This window comes from Coturnix japonica, chromosome 3 (genome assembly GCF_054131305.1).
Source record: "Coturnix japonica strain WE chromosome 3, WE-NBRP24, whole genome shotgun sequence".
NCBI classification, from domain to species: Eukaryota; Metazoa; Chordata; class Aves; order Galliformes; family Phasianidae; genus Coturnix; species Coturnix japonica.
The window spans coordinates 75,174,508-75,192,345 of NC_140665.1; the positions used below are offsets into that span (position 1 = coordinate 75,174,508).

The following is a 17,838-nucleotide window of genomic DNA, read 5'->3' on the forward strand; positions in this document are numbered from 1 at the left end:
ATATCCAAACCTTTTTGATGACGTGCTTTCTGTCTTTCAGGTGCAGTTCCATGTGACTATTGGCCACACAGCCTTGTCTATTTATATTGATTGTCCTTTCCCTAAATGGATGCACTGGGGTGTCATTTTCTATGCTATCACCTTCATTTTCTTGTTTGGTAACTTCTATTATCGGACATATAAGCTGCCCAAGGAACCTGTAAAGAATGGCAAAATAGCAAACGGTGCTGTTGCAAATGGAGTAAGCAAAGCAGAAAATAATCCAGTGGTGGAAAATGGAAAAAAGCAGAAAAAGGGAAAAGCAAAAGGAGAGTAACTTGATCCAGGCCTTAACCATTGTTGGCAGTGAGGAACCTACAGTTTGGTTTATAAAAGGAAGAAAAAAACACTATCTGTACCAATTAACCTTAGGTTACTGAAGAGCTAGAACACAGATATTTTCATTATTTATGAAGATTGTTTTAAGAACAAAACTTAAAGTTGAATTTCTATTGTAATTATGTAATTATCATGCATATGGTCTCTGTGTAAACTTGTAGACTGCTGGTGTTGGTGAATGTAAGGAAGAATCGCAGTTAATTCCATGTTTAGCAGTCCAAAAGTTAAAACTACCACTGATGCAACCAGCTTCGTTGGCACCCACATTTCTTTGGGGAAGGGAGGGGGGAAGGAAGTAGCGTTTGGATACTTGTGTTTTCTTTCCAGAAATTTATTAAATTTCAAATTACAATGTATTATCTAATCAGAACGCGCAACTTTTCTTGTCCTCCTTGGAGAGTATCTTCAGAAACGTCATGTTCATGTATTGTCAAAACAGTGTTTGACTTTTTCAGACATTACTTGATTTAATTTAGTGTCTGTTTCAGGTTTATTTTGGTTTGGTTTTTTTTTGGCTTTTTTTTTTATTATTTGTTTTTGGTTTTTGGTTTTTGTTTTGTTTTGTTTTTTTTCCTTGTGTGGAAATATACCTACCTCTTCATCTGCTGAATAGAATATTGAGCATTAAATAACTGATTTCTGAAATACGGAGTCCTCTAATATAAATATCCATTCACATAATTTAGGAGGAAATTTTTCCTTGGGAGTGAAAGAGATTTTATTTCCAGGTACTTTGGGTCAAAACATCAATTTTGAACTTAAATTTTGGGGTGATGTTCTTAGTGTGGCTAAGAGAAGAAAACATTTTAAGAACTTATAAATATGAAACAGTCATTGTGTGAAGCAAGCAATTTAAACAGGCCTGTGGCTTTGTTATCTGTGACCTGCATTAAACCTGTGGTGCTGATTGACACTGGAATTTGTAAGATAACATTATGATGGAGAGAAAACAACACTGACATCTGCTTAGAAGTACAGCGTGTCATGCTAACAACAGGACAGGTACTTTATTGGGGGAGAGAGAATTCAGTTATAAAGTTCTAAATACAGCAAACACAATGCTGAAAATGCTGCTACTGTTTGATGCCCATCAATACTCAATTTGCTAGGCACTTGCGGGCAAAATATCGCTGGCAGTCAGATCACCATTTTAATGTGAATGACAGAGTTGGCCTTCTGTAAATCTGGTCCCAAAATATTCTTGGTTCTTCTCAACCTGATTGACAAAGTGATTCTGCTAATCAGTTTTTAGTCATACCTGCTACTACAAGATCTAAAAGAAGCCTCTTTTAGTCAGCTTTTCGTCTTACTTGATGCATTAATACTTCACTCCTTTTGTGAAGTGAACAGGAATACAAGTTAATTCCCTTCCACACAAAATGAAAATTTAGACAGAATTTTTGTGTTGCTGTGGACACAGTGAATAAAATGCGAGTGGAGTTAGAAAGCACATCTGAACTCACAGGGTCTTTATTCATCGCTGCAAGAGCTGCATTGTTGCTGTTGAAATGCACTTTTCCCAGCTCTGGCCAGAAACACTCGTTGTCAGTGATGAACTTACCTGGAGGAAGTGGTGACGTTACTGAGGGGAAAAAGTACACGCAGCTCTAGGTATAGAGAGTAACACGTGGCACATGTAACAGTTTATGCATCTCGAATACCCATTTGCCTGTTATGACCTGTTTTGCACAATATGGACATTTTTTCTGTCTTGGGTTCATAGCTTGTCACTTCAATGAAAACTATTTAAGCCTAAAAAATGGGTGGTAGGGGAAAAAAAAGGTCTGGTTGTGACCTGTTTTACTGGGAAATAATTCCTAATGCTGGAGTTCATGCAACTGCCCAAGTGGCTTATCAGTAATATCCATGACTGTGGATTTTGTGGCAGAATAGAGGATTTGGAGAGAATGTCTCTGCTGAGCTGTAATGTATGTGACCATTCATTTTCCTATCTGTTGTATCTCATGGTTCTTCCTCCAGCCTTTGTAATGCTGCTTTCTTTTCTCTTCTTTCTTTCTTTTTTTTTTTTTTTTTTTTTTTTCACTGCTATGACTCTTACGCATTTATGCAATATGGCATGAGGAAGAGCAAACATGCTCTATTCTTTCTTGCACAGATGCCACTGTTTAACAAGCCAAAATGTTGGCTGGCTGCTAGCTCTGGAATGGCTAATGGAGCAAATAACTGCAAAGCAAGTTGTACAGCAGATTTACTGCACACCTACCATTACAGGTTAATGGCTGGTGTGGGTACTCTAACCCCAATGTGATTTCCAGGCAGCTTACTCCACTTTGATAAAGAGTAGCTTCTTTCTGTTTGACATGGGATGTGGGCAGCTAACCAGTAAGTCTGTATCATTCCTTGTCTTACATTAAAATTGGTTGTTTACTCTGTCTTTCTGTAAGCCAGATTGGATAAACTGATAGGCTTAATGTGATCTGGCTCCAAAAAGAGCGTACCAAGAAATGCTGTAGCAAAGGACATATAGTCAAACCTGTACTATACTTTGTAAAGTAAGAATTATATCTTGCATGCTGGCAAATACCTAAAAGAATTGAAAGTCAAATCATGTCTCCCCCTCAGCACACATGGAAACTGCTCAAAGTTCACAACAACTCAAACTTTATGGGCAGAACTTGGGTAGAATCCTGCCCTCAAATTCTGGGTCATTTGATACCATTAAAAAGAAAAGAAAAGGAGAGAGAAAGAGAGACAGTGCTTATGGAGAATGTGTGCATAGACGCACATCATGTCTGGACATGTGAATAAAACCAGCTTGAAAGATTAGCAGTTCCATGGGGGAAAAAATCACACTGAGTTTCTAGAGTGCTGCTGTTTTGAGCCCATCTCCTGCGATATTGTTTTCTTAGATCTATTTATGATATATTTGATTATTCATGGCTTGAGTCTCATTTTGGTCTTGAATATAACGGCCTTACTAAGTGTGCACTTCTGTAGACATGGCCATGAGTGCAATACTTCTGACTATGCAGATTTCTCTTTCTCAAGATTTGCGTACGTGAGATGCTGCCAGTTCTGCTAAAGTCATCACTTAGCCCAAGGCTCCACAGAATTTTGCCACAGAAGTATGTGTACCTGTAAAAATGTTTCTGCTGTACACAGGATTCAAACTGAAATTATAATTATTTGCTACCCATTCCAAAGCTCTTGGACCAACCTTACAATTATTTGATGCCATAGAAGTGATACCATTTTACTTCTCCTCTAGCAGTGACAGTTGCTGGATTCTTTTAGCCCTTTGCTCAGTGTAAAAGAACTACAACAAATTCTGTGTGTGTACACATACACACTCACACACACACATAGTATGTGTGCACACGTGTGTGTATCTATGTACATATACGTGAGCTCTTAGCAGGGTGTGAAGTAAATGATATTTCTTTGACGTGAGGTTGGCAGGAACTAATAGCATAGTTCCTATGGCTCGAGCACTGAAAAGAAGCAATTTTCACTGATCTATAGATCCAATATCAGTCTTGTATACATGGGTAGCATTTGTCAGTCATTTTAGACGTTGGACAAGCCAGAGCTGTTTCTCCCAGCGTAATAAACTGAAGTAGCAGCCATAGATTCTGAAGGGAGGAACCTCAGCTCAGAGGAGCTGAGAAATGATGCTGACTTGTAGTGGGAAGCAGTGTGAGTAATCTGCTCCAGGTAAGTCTCTGAAGTCATTGCAGTCACGTACTTTAAGAGAACCCTTAATAAATAAATGTTTACCTATAGATTCAAAAGCATGGACTATTTGAGTATATGACCATTACCTACTAACTGTTCCAAATCAAGAGGAAAAGATGAAGGCAAAATAAAAGTACTGAATGTTTTTTCAGGTTAATCTTATTTCTTTAGAGTAATAATTTGACATCCAGGTGCTGGGGAGACAGGTAAGAAAGGAGTAAGCAACTGTTGTGCTCAAAGAGCTCGCCCTTAAAAATGTTTTTGAGAACACTTACTGTCCTTTAAAAACTTGAGTATAATTTTTCATGGTAGGTAAAATAAAGCCTTGCTTCATGTTAGCAGTCATCATGTGTAAACAGTATTTAAATCAGGTCTGTTTCACTTGAAGAAAATGGGGAGGTCGTGAAGAATCTGGAGTCGAGCACTCAGCTCAGGCTGTGACAATTTGGCACTTGGAGCAGGTCACCACCATGACGATTCAGTGTGTTGTGCTCTGACAGGTCTCCCTTTTGCTAGTGTAAGCAGTCAGAGCTCTGGAAATCAGGGTGGCTCCTGTTTATATCACCAGAGTGTGTTTAACCCTAAAGAACAGAAAAAAAAAATACTTGCTTTCTGCCAATATCCCATGAGGATGAGGGAAATTTATGGGTCTGGATGCTGCTTTTGCATAAGGTGTTAATGCTTTTGTAAACAACAAAAATAAACATTACTTTTTTTTCATGCTGTTTTGACTTTGATTTTATGCATCCCACAGAATGTTCTGACCCATCTTTGAGTTATTTCAAAGCGTTGCATTGCTGACATCTGTCAGGTAGCCCAAAGGTTCAAGAGACATTTTTCTGTTACATCCCTTCTCATTTAAAGTTTGAAGATCTCTACTGTTAGATATCACCCTGAAATGATAGCGTACTGGTTCTGCAGTCCCTTGGCAGAACTAGCTGAAAATAGGATGTCCACTTATCCTACACGTGTATTCTGTCTGTGCAGCACATGTATCAGCTTCAGTTGTGGTCTATGTGTTCTTTCCAGTCAGGGAGAAACAGAAGGTTGGATGGAAGGCACCTCTCCTTTATTCCCAGCATCACACAGTGCTGGGCTTCTGCTCTGGGCGTGCAGGAGGGGAGGGGGGGCAATAAGCATGGTGCAAGGTGGGTGCAAAGCCTGAACACATAAGTATAATGGTTCTTGCTATGAAGCCTCAGTCAGTCTTACATCTGACTGAAGAAAGTGGTGGTAAGTGAAACTGCACTCAGTTTAAGGATATCATTTCTTTGGTCTTAGAAGCATTAATTGCATGGGAGTGCAGCAGAAAGCCATGTGGTTTCTGCTGGATGCTGTGTTGTGTTAGTGTCAGGTCTCTCATCCCACAGAGTATCAAGCGCTTTTGACAGGAGGTATAACTCACAAGTACATGTTTCTGTGTACAACAAGTTCCTTCACAAGCTCATCCCTAACTACATCTCTGTAAGCAAGCTTATAATATTGAGTTGCACCCATGTTGCACTCCTGGCACCAAAATGCAAGTAGACATTGTGTGCCAGGTAGTGGAGAATCAAGTCTGCCATCATAGCAGAATGTGGTGTGGTCAATTATTTCTTACATCATTTGCAACTGTTGCTTCAACTCACTGCTTGCATCCTCCCAGAAAGTGCACACAGAGAACAGAGCAGGACTTGTTCACTGGGTGATTAACATATGCTGATAGTAACACTCTATCCAGGTATCTTTCCCATAGTATTTCTTCCCTATTACTAATTAATATAAACATATGTGATTAAGTTGGAGAAATCAGATGACTCAAAAGAACAGACTGGACCTCTTGTTGTTCACGTTAGGTTTTTTTACAGCATGATTTGCTTCTTTGAGGACATTTTGGCAAGGGGAGAGTTGCATTACCTGCTTGCTTGCTCAGCTCCCATCATCAGAGCAATCGCAACAGTCCTGCATGCAAATCAAGCACTTTCTCGAAGGCATGTCTGAAGGCAGTGCTGTCTATGGACCGGTGCCTTTCCCTGCCATGTCATGCGTAAGATTTTGAAGTAGCCCCATACATACACACATCCAGTGATTGCCTTATGTGCCAGTGATGTCCCATTAGGATTGATTATCAAAAGGATTGCCAAGAGTATCTACGGGCAAGATTGTGGCTGCATCCATTACTGTGGTGTCAATTGTTCAGGGCCTGATTGGAGCATGCTGACTGGATGGTGTTAAAACAGCAGTTCCTGACAGATAAGGAGGATATTTGAAGGGGAAAAAAAAGCAATTTGACTTTTGGTTCAGTGTGTGGGAACTGTATAATCTGGTATGGAGCCACTGCTGCCTGCTAAATACCGATCGATCAGGTTTCAGTCTATTGAATGGAAGGCAACCTTTGGTTCTTTAAGTGCCTCAAAGATGTGCACTGCCAGTCCTTACCTTTGGAGTGTATTAGTGAGAGAAAATGAGACTGGTGTCAAAACTGACTCTTGTGGATCAAAGCCTGGGGCTGTGCAGTGCTGGCTTCTCTGGTTCTTGCCCTGGCCTCCAGGTTCTGCAGGAGTTTAACAACTGATGTACAGCTGTTGTCTAGCTGTTACTGCCATACATCTATTATTTATGGATGCTGTCGAAGTACAGAGTAATGTATTAATGCATAAATTGATTCTGAAGTACTATAAAAATGTTTTCTGTCTTACATTATAACAAACAGAAGGGGAGCCTGCAGTCTCCAACCACAATTGCTTGTAGTGGAATTGAGGCAAATAATAGTTACTCTGGAGCCTCTGATCAATAGCCTTTTGCAGAGCTCCCAGGTAGCTTCTTACAGCAACATGGTGCTTAGTGAAGATGGAAACTGCAATGTAACTGCTCAAGTAGTACTTGCAGGGCTCCTTTTGCCTACTTCATTTTTTGTAAGTGTCTTCAGGTCAGACACTTCCTTACTGAAGAAGTTATTCCAAAGTGGGGTGGACTTCACAGCAGGATCTTGTGGTAGTTGTAAGTGAGCCAAGCACTGCAGTGCCAGGAGAAGTCTTTGGGCCTTGGAGGAATTTTGTTCCAGTTTTGCCCACCCTCAGGGAGTGAGGCTTTGTGTAGCTCTCTTGTTCCCCATTAGGTGTCCTGAAGTCATGTGTGCTCCTACACTGCTCCTGCGCGGCTGCATCTTCTTGGATCAAGGATGCTGTGTGTGTTCAGGAGCTGATTTCCCACTGTGTGCTGTCATTGGGGCGTTTGAGCTGACTTACCCTTACTTACTTGAGCTGACTCTGAAATGCCTCCCAGCAGCAGTGCGTTCATGTACAATGCTCTCAAAGCATCACTGCATGTTCTAGTTACACTGAGATATAGACATTTTCAGTGTTCTGGAGGGATCCGCTCTCATTATTTCCTCCTGCTCAAAATAATAATAATAAACCCCAAGGAGGAACTCCAGTTTTATATTCTGTGCTACTGATAATATGTGTTGTGCACTGCTAACCAAAGCTTCTGGCTGTGGGAGATGGAGAGAACCCTGCATTATAATGTGACTTTGTTAGAGACTTCAAACTGAGCGCCTCTGTTATGAGGAAAGGCTGAGGGAGCCACACTTGTTTAATTTGGATAAGACCTTATCTCAGCCTTCCAGTACTTGAAGGGAGCTTATAAGCAGGAGAAGGACCAATTTTTTACATGGTCCAATAGAGATAGAACAAAGGGGAATGGCTTTAAACTTTTTAGTTAGGAGAAACTTATATTAGATATAAGGAGGAAGTTCTTTTCTCAGAGGGCTGTGAGGTGCTGACACAGCTGCCCAGAGAGCTATAGGTGCCCCAACCCTGGAAGTGCTCAAGGAATGGATGGGCCATTGGAAGCTGAGCTGGTGGGAAGCAGCCCTGCCCATGGCATGGTGTTGGAACTGGGTGAACTTAAAGTCCCTTTCATCCCAAACCATTCTGTGATTCTATGATATGTTTCTTATTTTATTAAACACACTTCTGATAAGGGTTCAGGCAGGAGTTTGCACATGCATTAAATGAAAGGAATTGTTAGCAAGGCATTTTGAGTGGTATTTTTAACACTGAGCTGCGGCCTATGTAAGTATTTTAATCTGGCAAAAATATTGCTGGTATTTTCTTCACATCACATCTTGATACATGCTGCCTGTGGAGGGCTGAGTTATGGACAGATGCACAAAGCAAGGATGATGAAAATAATGCATCAGCTTGGACGAAATATGACTCAGGGCTGTGCTCTCACTTTAAGTGTTGGTGTAATAAATTTGGCAGCACAGCACCTTAAGCCAATGGAAACCTTCTCTGTTAGCAGGGAGCATAGCAGAGCGCTGTGCAGGACCTGTTCTGCTGAGCACAGCTCTGTAGGCCTGGTGCTGGACACAAGGGTTATGCAGCAAAACAGTTTAGGCCGGATAAGCAGAGTGTTCCACATCTGAGCTCTGGACAAAACACTGCTCTTTTCTGTGTCCTAAATCCTTGATTAAAATAAGTAAATAAATAAATAATGATGATAATAAATAATATTTTTTTAAAAAACATTATATTCAGCACAGCTTTATCATCACTTCCTTCGGAACTGAGGAATAAGTTAAGTATAAAAATCCATTGCTTGTTACTTGCTGTTCTCTCTCCACCCTCCACGACTTAAGCAGTGGAACCAGCCAAATTAAGAACTGTCTCCATTGTAGCTTACTAATGCTCTTTCACAGAATTACAGAATTGTAGGGGTTGGAAAGGACCTCCAGAGATCATCGAGTCCAACCCCCCTGCCAAAGCAGGCTCCCTACACCATTTTATTTTAAGAAAGCCAGGATCTCGGGTTTTAAAGCCCCAGCTGATACCTGTTACTCTCTATTGTACTGATCAAGTATCCCAAATCCATATAAGCCCAGCAGTACCTTTGTGTCCAGTGGAAGGTAAAAAGATTATCCATCAGAAAAACCTTTGATCTCAACCCCTTTTTAAATGATGGCACAATCCCTGCTGGTCTCACCCTTAGGCTTACTTTAGTTTTGATAGAATCATACAATCATTAAGGTTGGAAAAGACCTCTAAGATCGTTAAGTCCAACTGTCAGCCCATTCCTACTGTGACCACTGACCTTATCCCTCAGTGCCACTTCTATGCGGTTCTTGAACACCTGTTCCAATGCCTCACCACTCTTTCTGAGAAGCAGTTTTTCCCAATATCCAATCATTGGTTCATTTAAATAAGCAAATACATTAAAACATGCATGGGATGTCTTTTACAGGCAGTTACATAGGGAAGGAGAAAATCCCAACATCTGAAGACTGGGGTCCGCTTGCAAAATATGTTCTGGGTGTCACTCGAATATTGCAAGATTCATGCAACCAGTAAACTATTAACAGATTGCCCTGGATGGGGCCTGACATGATTTAGTGGTGACAGAGTTACACCCAGCTTTGAAGGTGTATCTCACTGTGGTGTTTCCTTAGGAAAACCTGGAGCCTTTCCCAACTGCTGCAGTTCACTGAGGAGGAGGTTTTTAATGTTCCAGAGGCAACAGGCTGGGCATTTCTGCAGCTCCACCTCCTTGGAGTAAAAGAGTTAACTGATGGGTATTCAGGAAGTGTCTATTCCAGTGTCCACATATCACCAAAAACAAATGCTTTCAGCTTCTATTTCAGGAGGTTCTCTGCATTGGTTAAAGACTACTCTCAGGTGCTTCATCCTGTATATATCTTTTGCCTTTTTGTACTTTTTTTCTTTTTTACCTTATGGGAAGGCAGACTAAAAGATGAGCCCTACGTTGTATCTGTAGATGTTTCATGCTGTGTAACAGCAGAAGCTCTGTGTGTTTTCCAGCAGTTACAGGAAAGGATGAGTGGACCAAACAAGTTTGGAGAAGGCAGCGCTATCCCTCCTGGCAGTACCATAAAGTAAGGAGATTGTTCATTAAACAAGAAAAGGCAGGGTGGGTAATTGTGCTAGTGTTAGCTCTTCATTAATTTTTATTCTAATTAAAAAAAAAAAAAAAGTTTATGAAGTGGTTGGTATACTCAGAAACAAGACTGGCAAGAACTTGGGCAGTGCTGGCTCTGCCCTTTGATCCTGTTCCTTGCATGACTCACACCTTTACTCCATTAGCAGGTTCTGCTCCTTGTGAAGAAACCCAATCATTTCCCGCAGTGTGAAACAGGAATTTTGCTGAGTGCTGGAAGCAAACCCCAAAGACCATCATCACTTTGTTCCTTTTTGTTCCAGGCCCTTCTCCACTCCCTCTGCCTCTTCTGCTCCCCTGCTTCCCACGGGGAAGGGGTTGACTGGTCTGTAGAAGAGCTGCCCAAGCACGACTGAGCAGTGGGACAGCACCAGACCCAGTCCTGGTGTCACACAGGTCCCTTGGTGCAGGCCTGCCCTGGGCCTGCCAGCAAGAGCCTTATCTGCTCTGCCATCCTTCTCATGTTCTAGTTCTGCCTTGCTCCATCAATGACTCAGGCTATTAAATGGGCGTCGTGTTTTATTACAAACCCTGGGTGATTAATTACATGCTGTTAGGCAAAAAAATGCGGGGCAGATGTGGAGGGGGGGGATGATGCAATGGAGCACAAACGGAGTTGTTGTCACTTCTGGAAAGAAAGAAAAATGGAGGAAAGAGCTGTGGAATGAAGCTAACAAGAAAAGTACATCAGTGATTTGAGGTATCTGTGTTAAATGACAAAAAGGGTAATGCTTTTCGGGAAAGAGACTGAAGATTCTTCCAAAGAGTGAGGGAATGTTGAAGACCTGGACACAGGGTGCCTGTGGCTAATGTGGTAACTTTGCAGCCTAACTTTGCAGCAGAATTTGTTGTCCATGGCTGAAGCTGGCGCATCCCTGCTATGTGGAACTCACCAAAGACTGTTAAGTGAGCAAAAAGGCAAGCATTCTTCTTTCATCCACCAAGTCCTCTCTTACCCACCACTCAGACCCACAGGCTCTCTGGAGAAACCACACAAAAATCTTATGTTTTAGGTAAATACTCCCAGATCGTGTCAGAAAAGCCATGGCTATGTGTCTGGCAGGGGCCAGTCAATTAGAAAACCACTTTCAGCCTTGGCTGAAAGTCTTGGTTGGAAGTCTTCCTGCAGTCCCATGCTGTCTTGTAGGTGTCTTGGTCAAAATACAGCCAATGATTGTGCAGAATTAGTGAACCTTAGGTGACCACCCTTAAAACAGCAGTGATAGCACTGCCTACTTCACTGAGGAGCTTGAGGCCTCTTGTATCAGAGGCTCTAAGGAGGAAAACCATTGTGGTGTTTGCTAAACCTTTGGGCAGTAGCACTGAGATGTGTCAATGGAGAAACTTCAAAGCACTAGAAACCCTCAGATCAGAGAATATAAAACTGAGACATGTAAAGGGCAGATGAGTCTCCCTGAAAACCAGCAACTCCACTGTAAGGAGGTGGAGGAGGAGAGGTACAGAAAACCCAGTATCTCTGTTATGCATTTAGAAAGGGGCAGGATGCTCTATTCAAAATCAGAGAGAAATGCTGTAAGTAACATATTAGATAAATGATAAGTGAAGATATTAAAAATACGTATCACATAAATACCAAGTCTTGCTGCATACTCAGAAGAGCTGGAAGATCTGCCTGCAGATAATTGGCCTACTTATCTTCATTGTGAGCACATCCTGGTGTACAAGGGAAATTCCCGAAGCCTTAAAGTGTTAACATCAGGCCGCTGTTAAAAGGGCATGAGGATGAGCCTAGTAATTGTAAGACATTTAGTCTGACATCCACCCAAAGCAAAGTGATGAGAGTGCTGAGAGAGCAGCCAAGCTGGTGGCACCTCTGTGGGACGTGTTAGAGCAGAAAACATGGGATGGGCAGAGAAGGTAGAAATCAGAAACAAGGGAGAGAACACCAAGGTCAGAAGAGGAGGAGAAGGAATCAGGGAGGATGAGGGACTCCCAGCACTGCAGACCCCCACCACAGTCTGGAGACAAACTCCCTGGGGCAGGGCTGTTGTCCCCCTGTACCCCTCAGGGGAGGAGGTAGAGTAGTCAGAGCTGGAGGAGTGAAGGTGAGCCTAGGAAATGGAGGAGAGCTGCCCTCTTAATGTTTGTTTCTCACTACTCAAATCTATTTTTGTTGGCAACAAATTTTTTTCCCCAGGTCAAGTCCATTTTGCTTGTGATAGTAACTTGTAAGGGGTCCTTGTGTTCACATGAGAGCTTCTCTCCCTGAGGAGGGGAAAGGAAAGAGTGGCTGGGAGTGATCATGACCCACTACTTACACATGGGAAAATAAGCGTTTAATGTATTAGCAATACATTAGTAGCTAATTATTAAATTAATAATAACCCCACTTATTAATAATTTCACTCGTTAATTATTAAATCCGTTAATAAATATGTAGATAAGTGGATAGATGCATTAACAGTTGATTACAAAAAGAGATTAATCAATCTAATTGGTAACAGGTGAGGAGGATCCATCCTGCTCCTCCCATTTCTCCCCACCGTGGTTCCCAGTGTGTCCCCAAAGACCACAGGCCAGGGCCCAGTGCCAGCCCAGGCTCCTCCTGGCAATGAATTCTGCTGGCAATTGATTTTGCCTCGCAGGTATTTTTGCCCTTGTGTGTTGCCACATCCAGCGGTTCAAATAAACCAAGCAGTTTCTCTCTGAATTGATTTTTCATCTTGTTTGCCCTTCATATTTGACTTCGCTAAAGAGCAGAAGCTCTTATCTTTGCAACTCCTACTATGCGCTGCGCTTACTGTAATCCATCCCCTGCGTATCCTGACTAGAAATACACAGCTTTTCCGAGAGCCGCCGCTGTCTCCTGAGACCTATGAGAGCTATTTTCCGAGAACATCCAGTAGAGGGTACTCAACGACCTTCCAGTGAAGGCAGTTTGCAACACAGCGACTGCAAGAAGAGAGGGCTGAAGAAAATGTCTCAGCCAGGCGCATGAACAATAGCAGCGAACAGCACAGCGCCTACCAGCAGGATTTAGGCTGAAAACAAGCGCTGGGCCATCTGAAATCCAGCATGTGCCACAACCCCACACTGCAGGGTGGAAACAGGATGTTTCTGTTCCTGTCGGGTTTTTGGTGGGCCTGTCCCCACAGTGGGACCGTAAACCTGGATTTGTTATTTGCTTTCCATCTTTCTGCTGTCTGACCTGCAAGAGGAGAAGCTTTGGGGGTATCCCAGTGACAGCCAGCTTGACACTGCTGAGCTTTTATACGTACTTCTGGCCAGTGAGACAGTCAGTATTGGGGTATAAACTACTGCCTCATCAGCTGTTTTGTGTGTGATGTATTTTTACTAATCATTTGTGACCATTGTAAATGGGGGGCAGATGAATGTCCTTTGTAGGTGGGCTGGAAAAGGAAGCAATTTTAACACGCAGCTAAGGCACCAACATCCAAGGAGGCTTTGGAAACCTGAAGGATTTCCCTAGTCAGGATTTTCAGTTCATATTGTTATTCCAGGCTTTTACTTCCTCATTAAATGCTACAAAGAGCATGTGAAATGCTACAAATGGTCTTGAAAAAGCTGTCCCTGCACAAATATGCCATTCGTCTTTAGACTTCTGCTTCAAAAAAAATCAATAATAAGCATCTTATTTCAGGGTTGAAGGAGAAGATTTTTACTACCCAGTGGGACATCTGAGTTATTGACCTTGAACACTAATCAGTATGTTTGAAAGTTCTCACCAGGTTTAGAGCCAAAGCTACAAAAAAAAAAAAAAAATCTAATTAAATCAGCAGGGGGCACGATTTCTTCAAAATATCACAGGGTTATCAGAGCTGTGCTCTGGGTTTTCTTTCTATTACGCAGCACAGGGCTGCTCACCAGTACCGTTTTTAAAGATCTAATGGGATTTTTCTCAGTTAACCTGTTCAGTCCAACGCCTTGAACTCAGGAGTCACTTTAGGGCCTGCTGTGGGATCCTGGGCAGCCTTTGGGGGCACATTCCTCTTTATTCAGGAAAAGGCTTCAGTCCTGTAGTGAGGAGGTGAGAAAATATTTTGGGTCACTAACCTCCCACCTTGAGACTAGATATGGCTTTTTTTCTTGTACCTTTTGGTCCTGATTCTTCTTGAAATTTTGTCTTTAAATGATAAGCACTCAAGCCATCTCATAGCACCAGGTGTCCTGAGAGGCACTGGCACTTGTGCATCACCTACATAACACAGACTCTGCCTGAAGCTCATTCCTGCTCCTAGATAGGAGTTAGCTCCTTGGTGTACATAAGGGATTAACATACAGTCAATAAACAGAAAGAAAAAGGGGGGAGATAGCACCACAAGTATTTGTCCCACAATCTCTCCAGCAAACCCTTTCCTTTTAATCTGTGGAGCTACATGACAAAAGGCTTTGGTAGCCTTTGCAGACCACTGAAAATTTAGACATAGTAAAACTCAACATGAGCAAAGATGCAATCCTATTATTGCAATCCTAGAGCACTGGCATGGCCCTGGCTTCTGGGTTCAGAGTGAAAGGCCACAGGAACCAAAAGGATGGGGTGGGATGGGATGAGATTCCATGTGATGGTGTGTGATGGGACAGGGTATGATGGGATGGGGTGTCCCCACCTGTCCTGACCACAGCAATGAGAGATGCTAGACAATGTGTGTAATTGAACCCATCTAATGGTTTTATGCACAAATGGAAGGGATAAACTCCTGAAAATTTTAACTCTTCTCATTTTTTATTGATATTATTAATTGCTGTGAAATGGCTTTACCCATATGCATAAGCATATATATAGTGATGGAACTATATCGATATCAGAGCCTCCACTGAGGAATACACCACTGGAAGAACACATTAGAGGATTGGAGATGTTAGAAGATGTAGTGTGGATCTTAAGGTGAGCTTTGAAAACCAAAAATGGTGACAGTGAAGATCCCAGTGACAGAGAAATGGTGACAGAGAAGTAGCTTCTCCAAAAAGACTTTTTTTACATGTTTAGCTTGTTCCAAGTTATGTCCCTTTACAAATGCCCTCCTTAAATACACCTGCAGATTGGGTTCAAACATCAAGAATAAAATAGTTACGTTCACAGGTAAAGGAAAGTTATGTTCAAGGGTAACTGCAGATGAAAGGAATTTACCCCCTTTCAGTTTGTGATAATGCAACATTCCCACTTCTCTAACACAGCAACTAGATGAACTTGCCCTTCCTTCACCACTTACACCCCTGGCTGCTTTGCATGGTTTTCACCTATAGAACAGGTAGCACAAAAGTAGCCTATATGTGCTGAAAGGTGTGCTTTGAGGTGGGGTGCAGACAGGTCTGAGAGCCTACAGGGCTCTGGGGCCATGACAAAAGAAAAGGAGGTTTCTTTAGTATTTTCAGTATGTTCCCTTAAGTACAAGATCCAAAGGCCCAGGCCATTTCCATTTTCATAAGCTCCACCATAGGTTCTTGGAGAGTTCACATTCTCCTCCCGTCTTTGATTATTAGAGAAGGAGATTTTGTCCTTGGAATCAATGACAGCATGTAGATGTGGGGACTGGATTGACTGTTCACTTTGTCTTGCTATAAAATGTTCCAAATAAGACACAACTGGGTAAGTAAATCAAAGTTTGGAACACAGAGTAACTGTAAATATGTATTTCATTGTGGATTATAAAACAGTATGTTGAATATATAAACAATTGCACAGTGATTTTTGTTTCAACGGTATCCCCTGTCTTCCCTTCAGCGCACTTATCTAGGCTTCTAATTAGCTACCTTTGATCCAGGCCCTGTAACTTTCATGTGCACTTCCCTGCTCCCAGCTTCTTGATACAGAAAATAAACAGGTAACAGTTTGGGCTTCAGTTTGCAGGTCTGGTGACAACATGACATTCCAGTTTCTACTGAGCTGACACCAGAAGGAGAGCTGCATTCTAATATTAGAATTACCAGAAGATGAAGTACCTTAGCTTTACTGGCTCCCAAGGGAGTATGCAGGTGTGGATTAAGGGCCACCCACCTTTCTCTGTTCATCTCAGTAAATCATGCACCCTGAAGTGGTTGCATGTCACTATGGCTCTCAGTTGCTGGAAAAACTTAGCAGTGCATTTAAAAAGAGCTATTGTAAGCTGAAAAATAATAATAATAATAATAATGAAACATAAAAAATAAAACAAATAATAACAAAATATTGAATACATAGATTAGAATAGAATGATTATTTACCATGCAAAATATTTTCCACAAGCATATTTAGTGAAAAGGAATGTGTGATGGGAGCCAGACTGCAAAATTCTCTTTTTGCTTTAGACCCAGCTTCCCGCATGTACACACAGGTCTCTTGCACACATGCTAAGGATATTCTTGGTGTGGACATGCAGATTCATGGTCTCAAGTTGTGCCATGGTAAGTTTAGGTTGGATGTTAGGAAACACTTCTTTACAGAAAGGGTAGTTAAGTACTGGAATAGGCTCCCCAGGGAGGTGGTTGAGTCGCCATTCCTGGATGTGTTTAAGAGCTGTTTGGATGTGGTGCTCAGGGATATGATTTAGCAGAGGGTTGTTATAGTTGGGGTACTATGGTTAGGCTGCAGTTGGACTTGATGATCTTCGAGGTCTTTTCCAACCTGGGTAATTCTATAATCTCTGCATCTCCTGCCTACATCAAGAGCTGCAAACCAGACAGAGGAGTACTTGTGCCCACCCAGAGTCCCTCTGACACCTTGTAGGCAGACTGACTGCAGCCCAACTGCTCTTCTGAGGATAACCATAAGTCTTTGGATACCTGCACCCTGGGGTGCAACTTAGAAGGCTTTTCTCTGTGCTCTCTTGTTTTCTGCCCATTTTCTGAAGCCCGTTGATTTCTGCTTCATGTGTTTTAAGACGGAGTGACTAAAAATGCCCCAAACATTCAAAATGCATGAAGACCACTGACTTAAGTGGAATTATCCCAGTCCCTTCTGTGCTCTTCTGGGAATACCGAAATCAGAACCTTCTGTTGGATTATAGACCCAGAGGTTGTCAGTCTCTTCTCCCAAATGGTTAGATTTACCTGAGACAGAACAGCTCAGATTATTTCTTCTGAAGCTCATTTTCTCATACTGACAACAGCCAATTTCCCCCATCATCTTCTTTCCCAAGAGCCTATTTGTTGTCACTTTCTCCCAGAGTTTCCCTAGTGCAGGAAACACGGATCTACCTTAAAAAAATTATGCTGTTCTCTGCAAAATGTTACCTCGGTGATTTGTAATTTTAAGGCCTATAACTGTGCTTTAAAATGTTTGGTATGTTTGCCTTTCTGCAATCTCTCATTTCAGTGTGAGCTTTTGCAAAGAGCTTGATCATTTTTGGTTTTGTTTGGTTTGATTTTCCCCTTGTAAGAAGCTGAAGAAATCTCTTCTATGTGATACCTGATCTTTAGTCAAAACGTAAGTGGTTCATGATGAACATGGGTTAGTGCAAGTATTCCAGAAGAGGGATGCTACATCCAAGCTGTCCTCTGGGAGCAGCAGGGTTATCTGGGCCTTCTCCCAGCACTGTTCCTGCTATCAGGCCCATGCTCCAACAGGCACACTGGTTTTGGAGACCAGCGGGAGAACCCCATCCCTTCACATATGTTTGGTCCCATTTGTTAAAAATGGCTGCTGCTCATCCAGCAATCCACTTATCATACACACCTGTTGGGTTGGATCTCTGAAGAAAAACTAGTGATATTGCAGCAGGGATGAGTTTCTCGATTTACTAGATTATTTCGTCATATTGATGTATGAACAGCCAGGAATGCATCTGTCTTGATTTGCTTATTACAAATGGGCAATACTCTCTTTGTTTTCCAAATTCTCAGCAATGCAGGCCATTAATTAAAACGTGT

At 42.0% G+C, this 17,838-nt stretch overlaps 1 protein-coding gene across 2 annotated transcripts in view; it reads left to right on the top strand.

The window, feature by feature from the left end:
• ELOVL4 (ELOVL fatty acid elongase 4) overlaps positions 1–4,794 on the top strand; it is a 35,745-nt gene extending 30,951 nt beyond the window's left edge. For both annotated transcript variants that reach the window (XM_015859034.3, XM_015859035.3), the window contains exon 6: positions 41–4,794. In XM_015859034.3, the coding sequence (XP_015714520.1) occupies positions 41–316 (276 nt within the window). In that variant the 3' untranslated portion in view covers positions 317–4,794. The remainder of the gene's footprint in view (positions 1–40) is intronic.
• Positions 4,795–17,838: the final 13,044 nt, after the last annotated feature.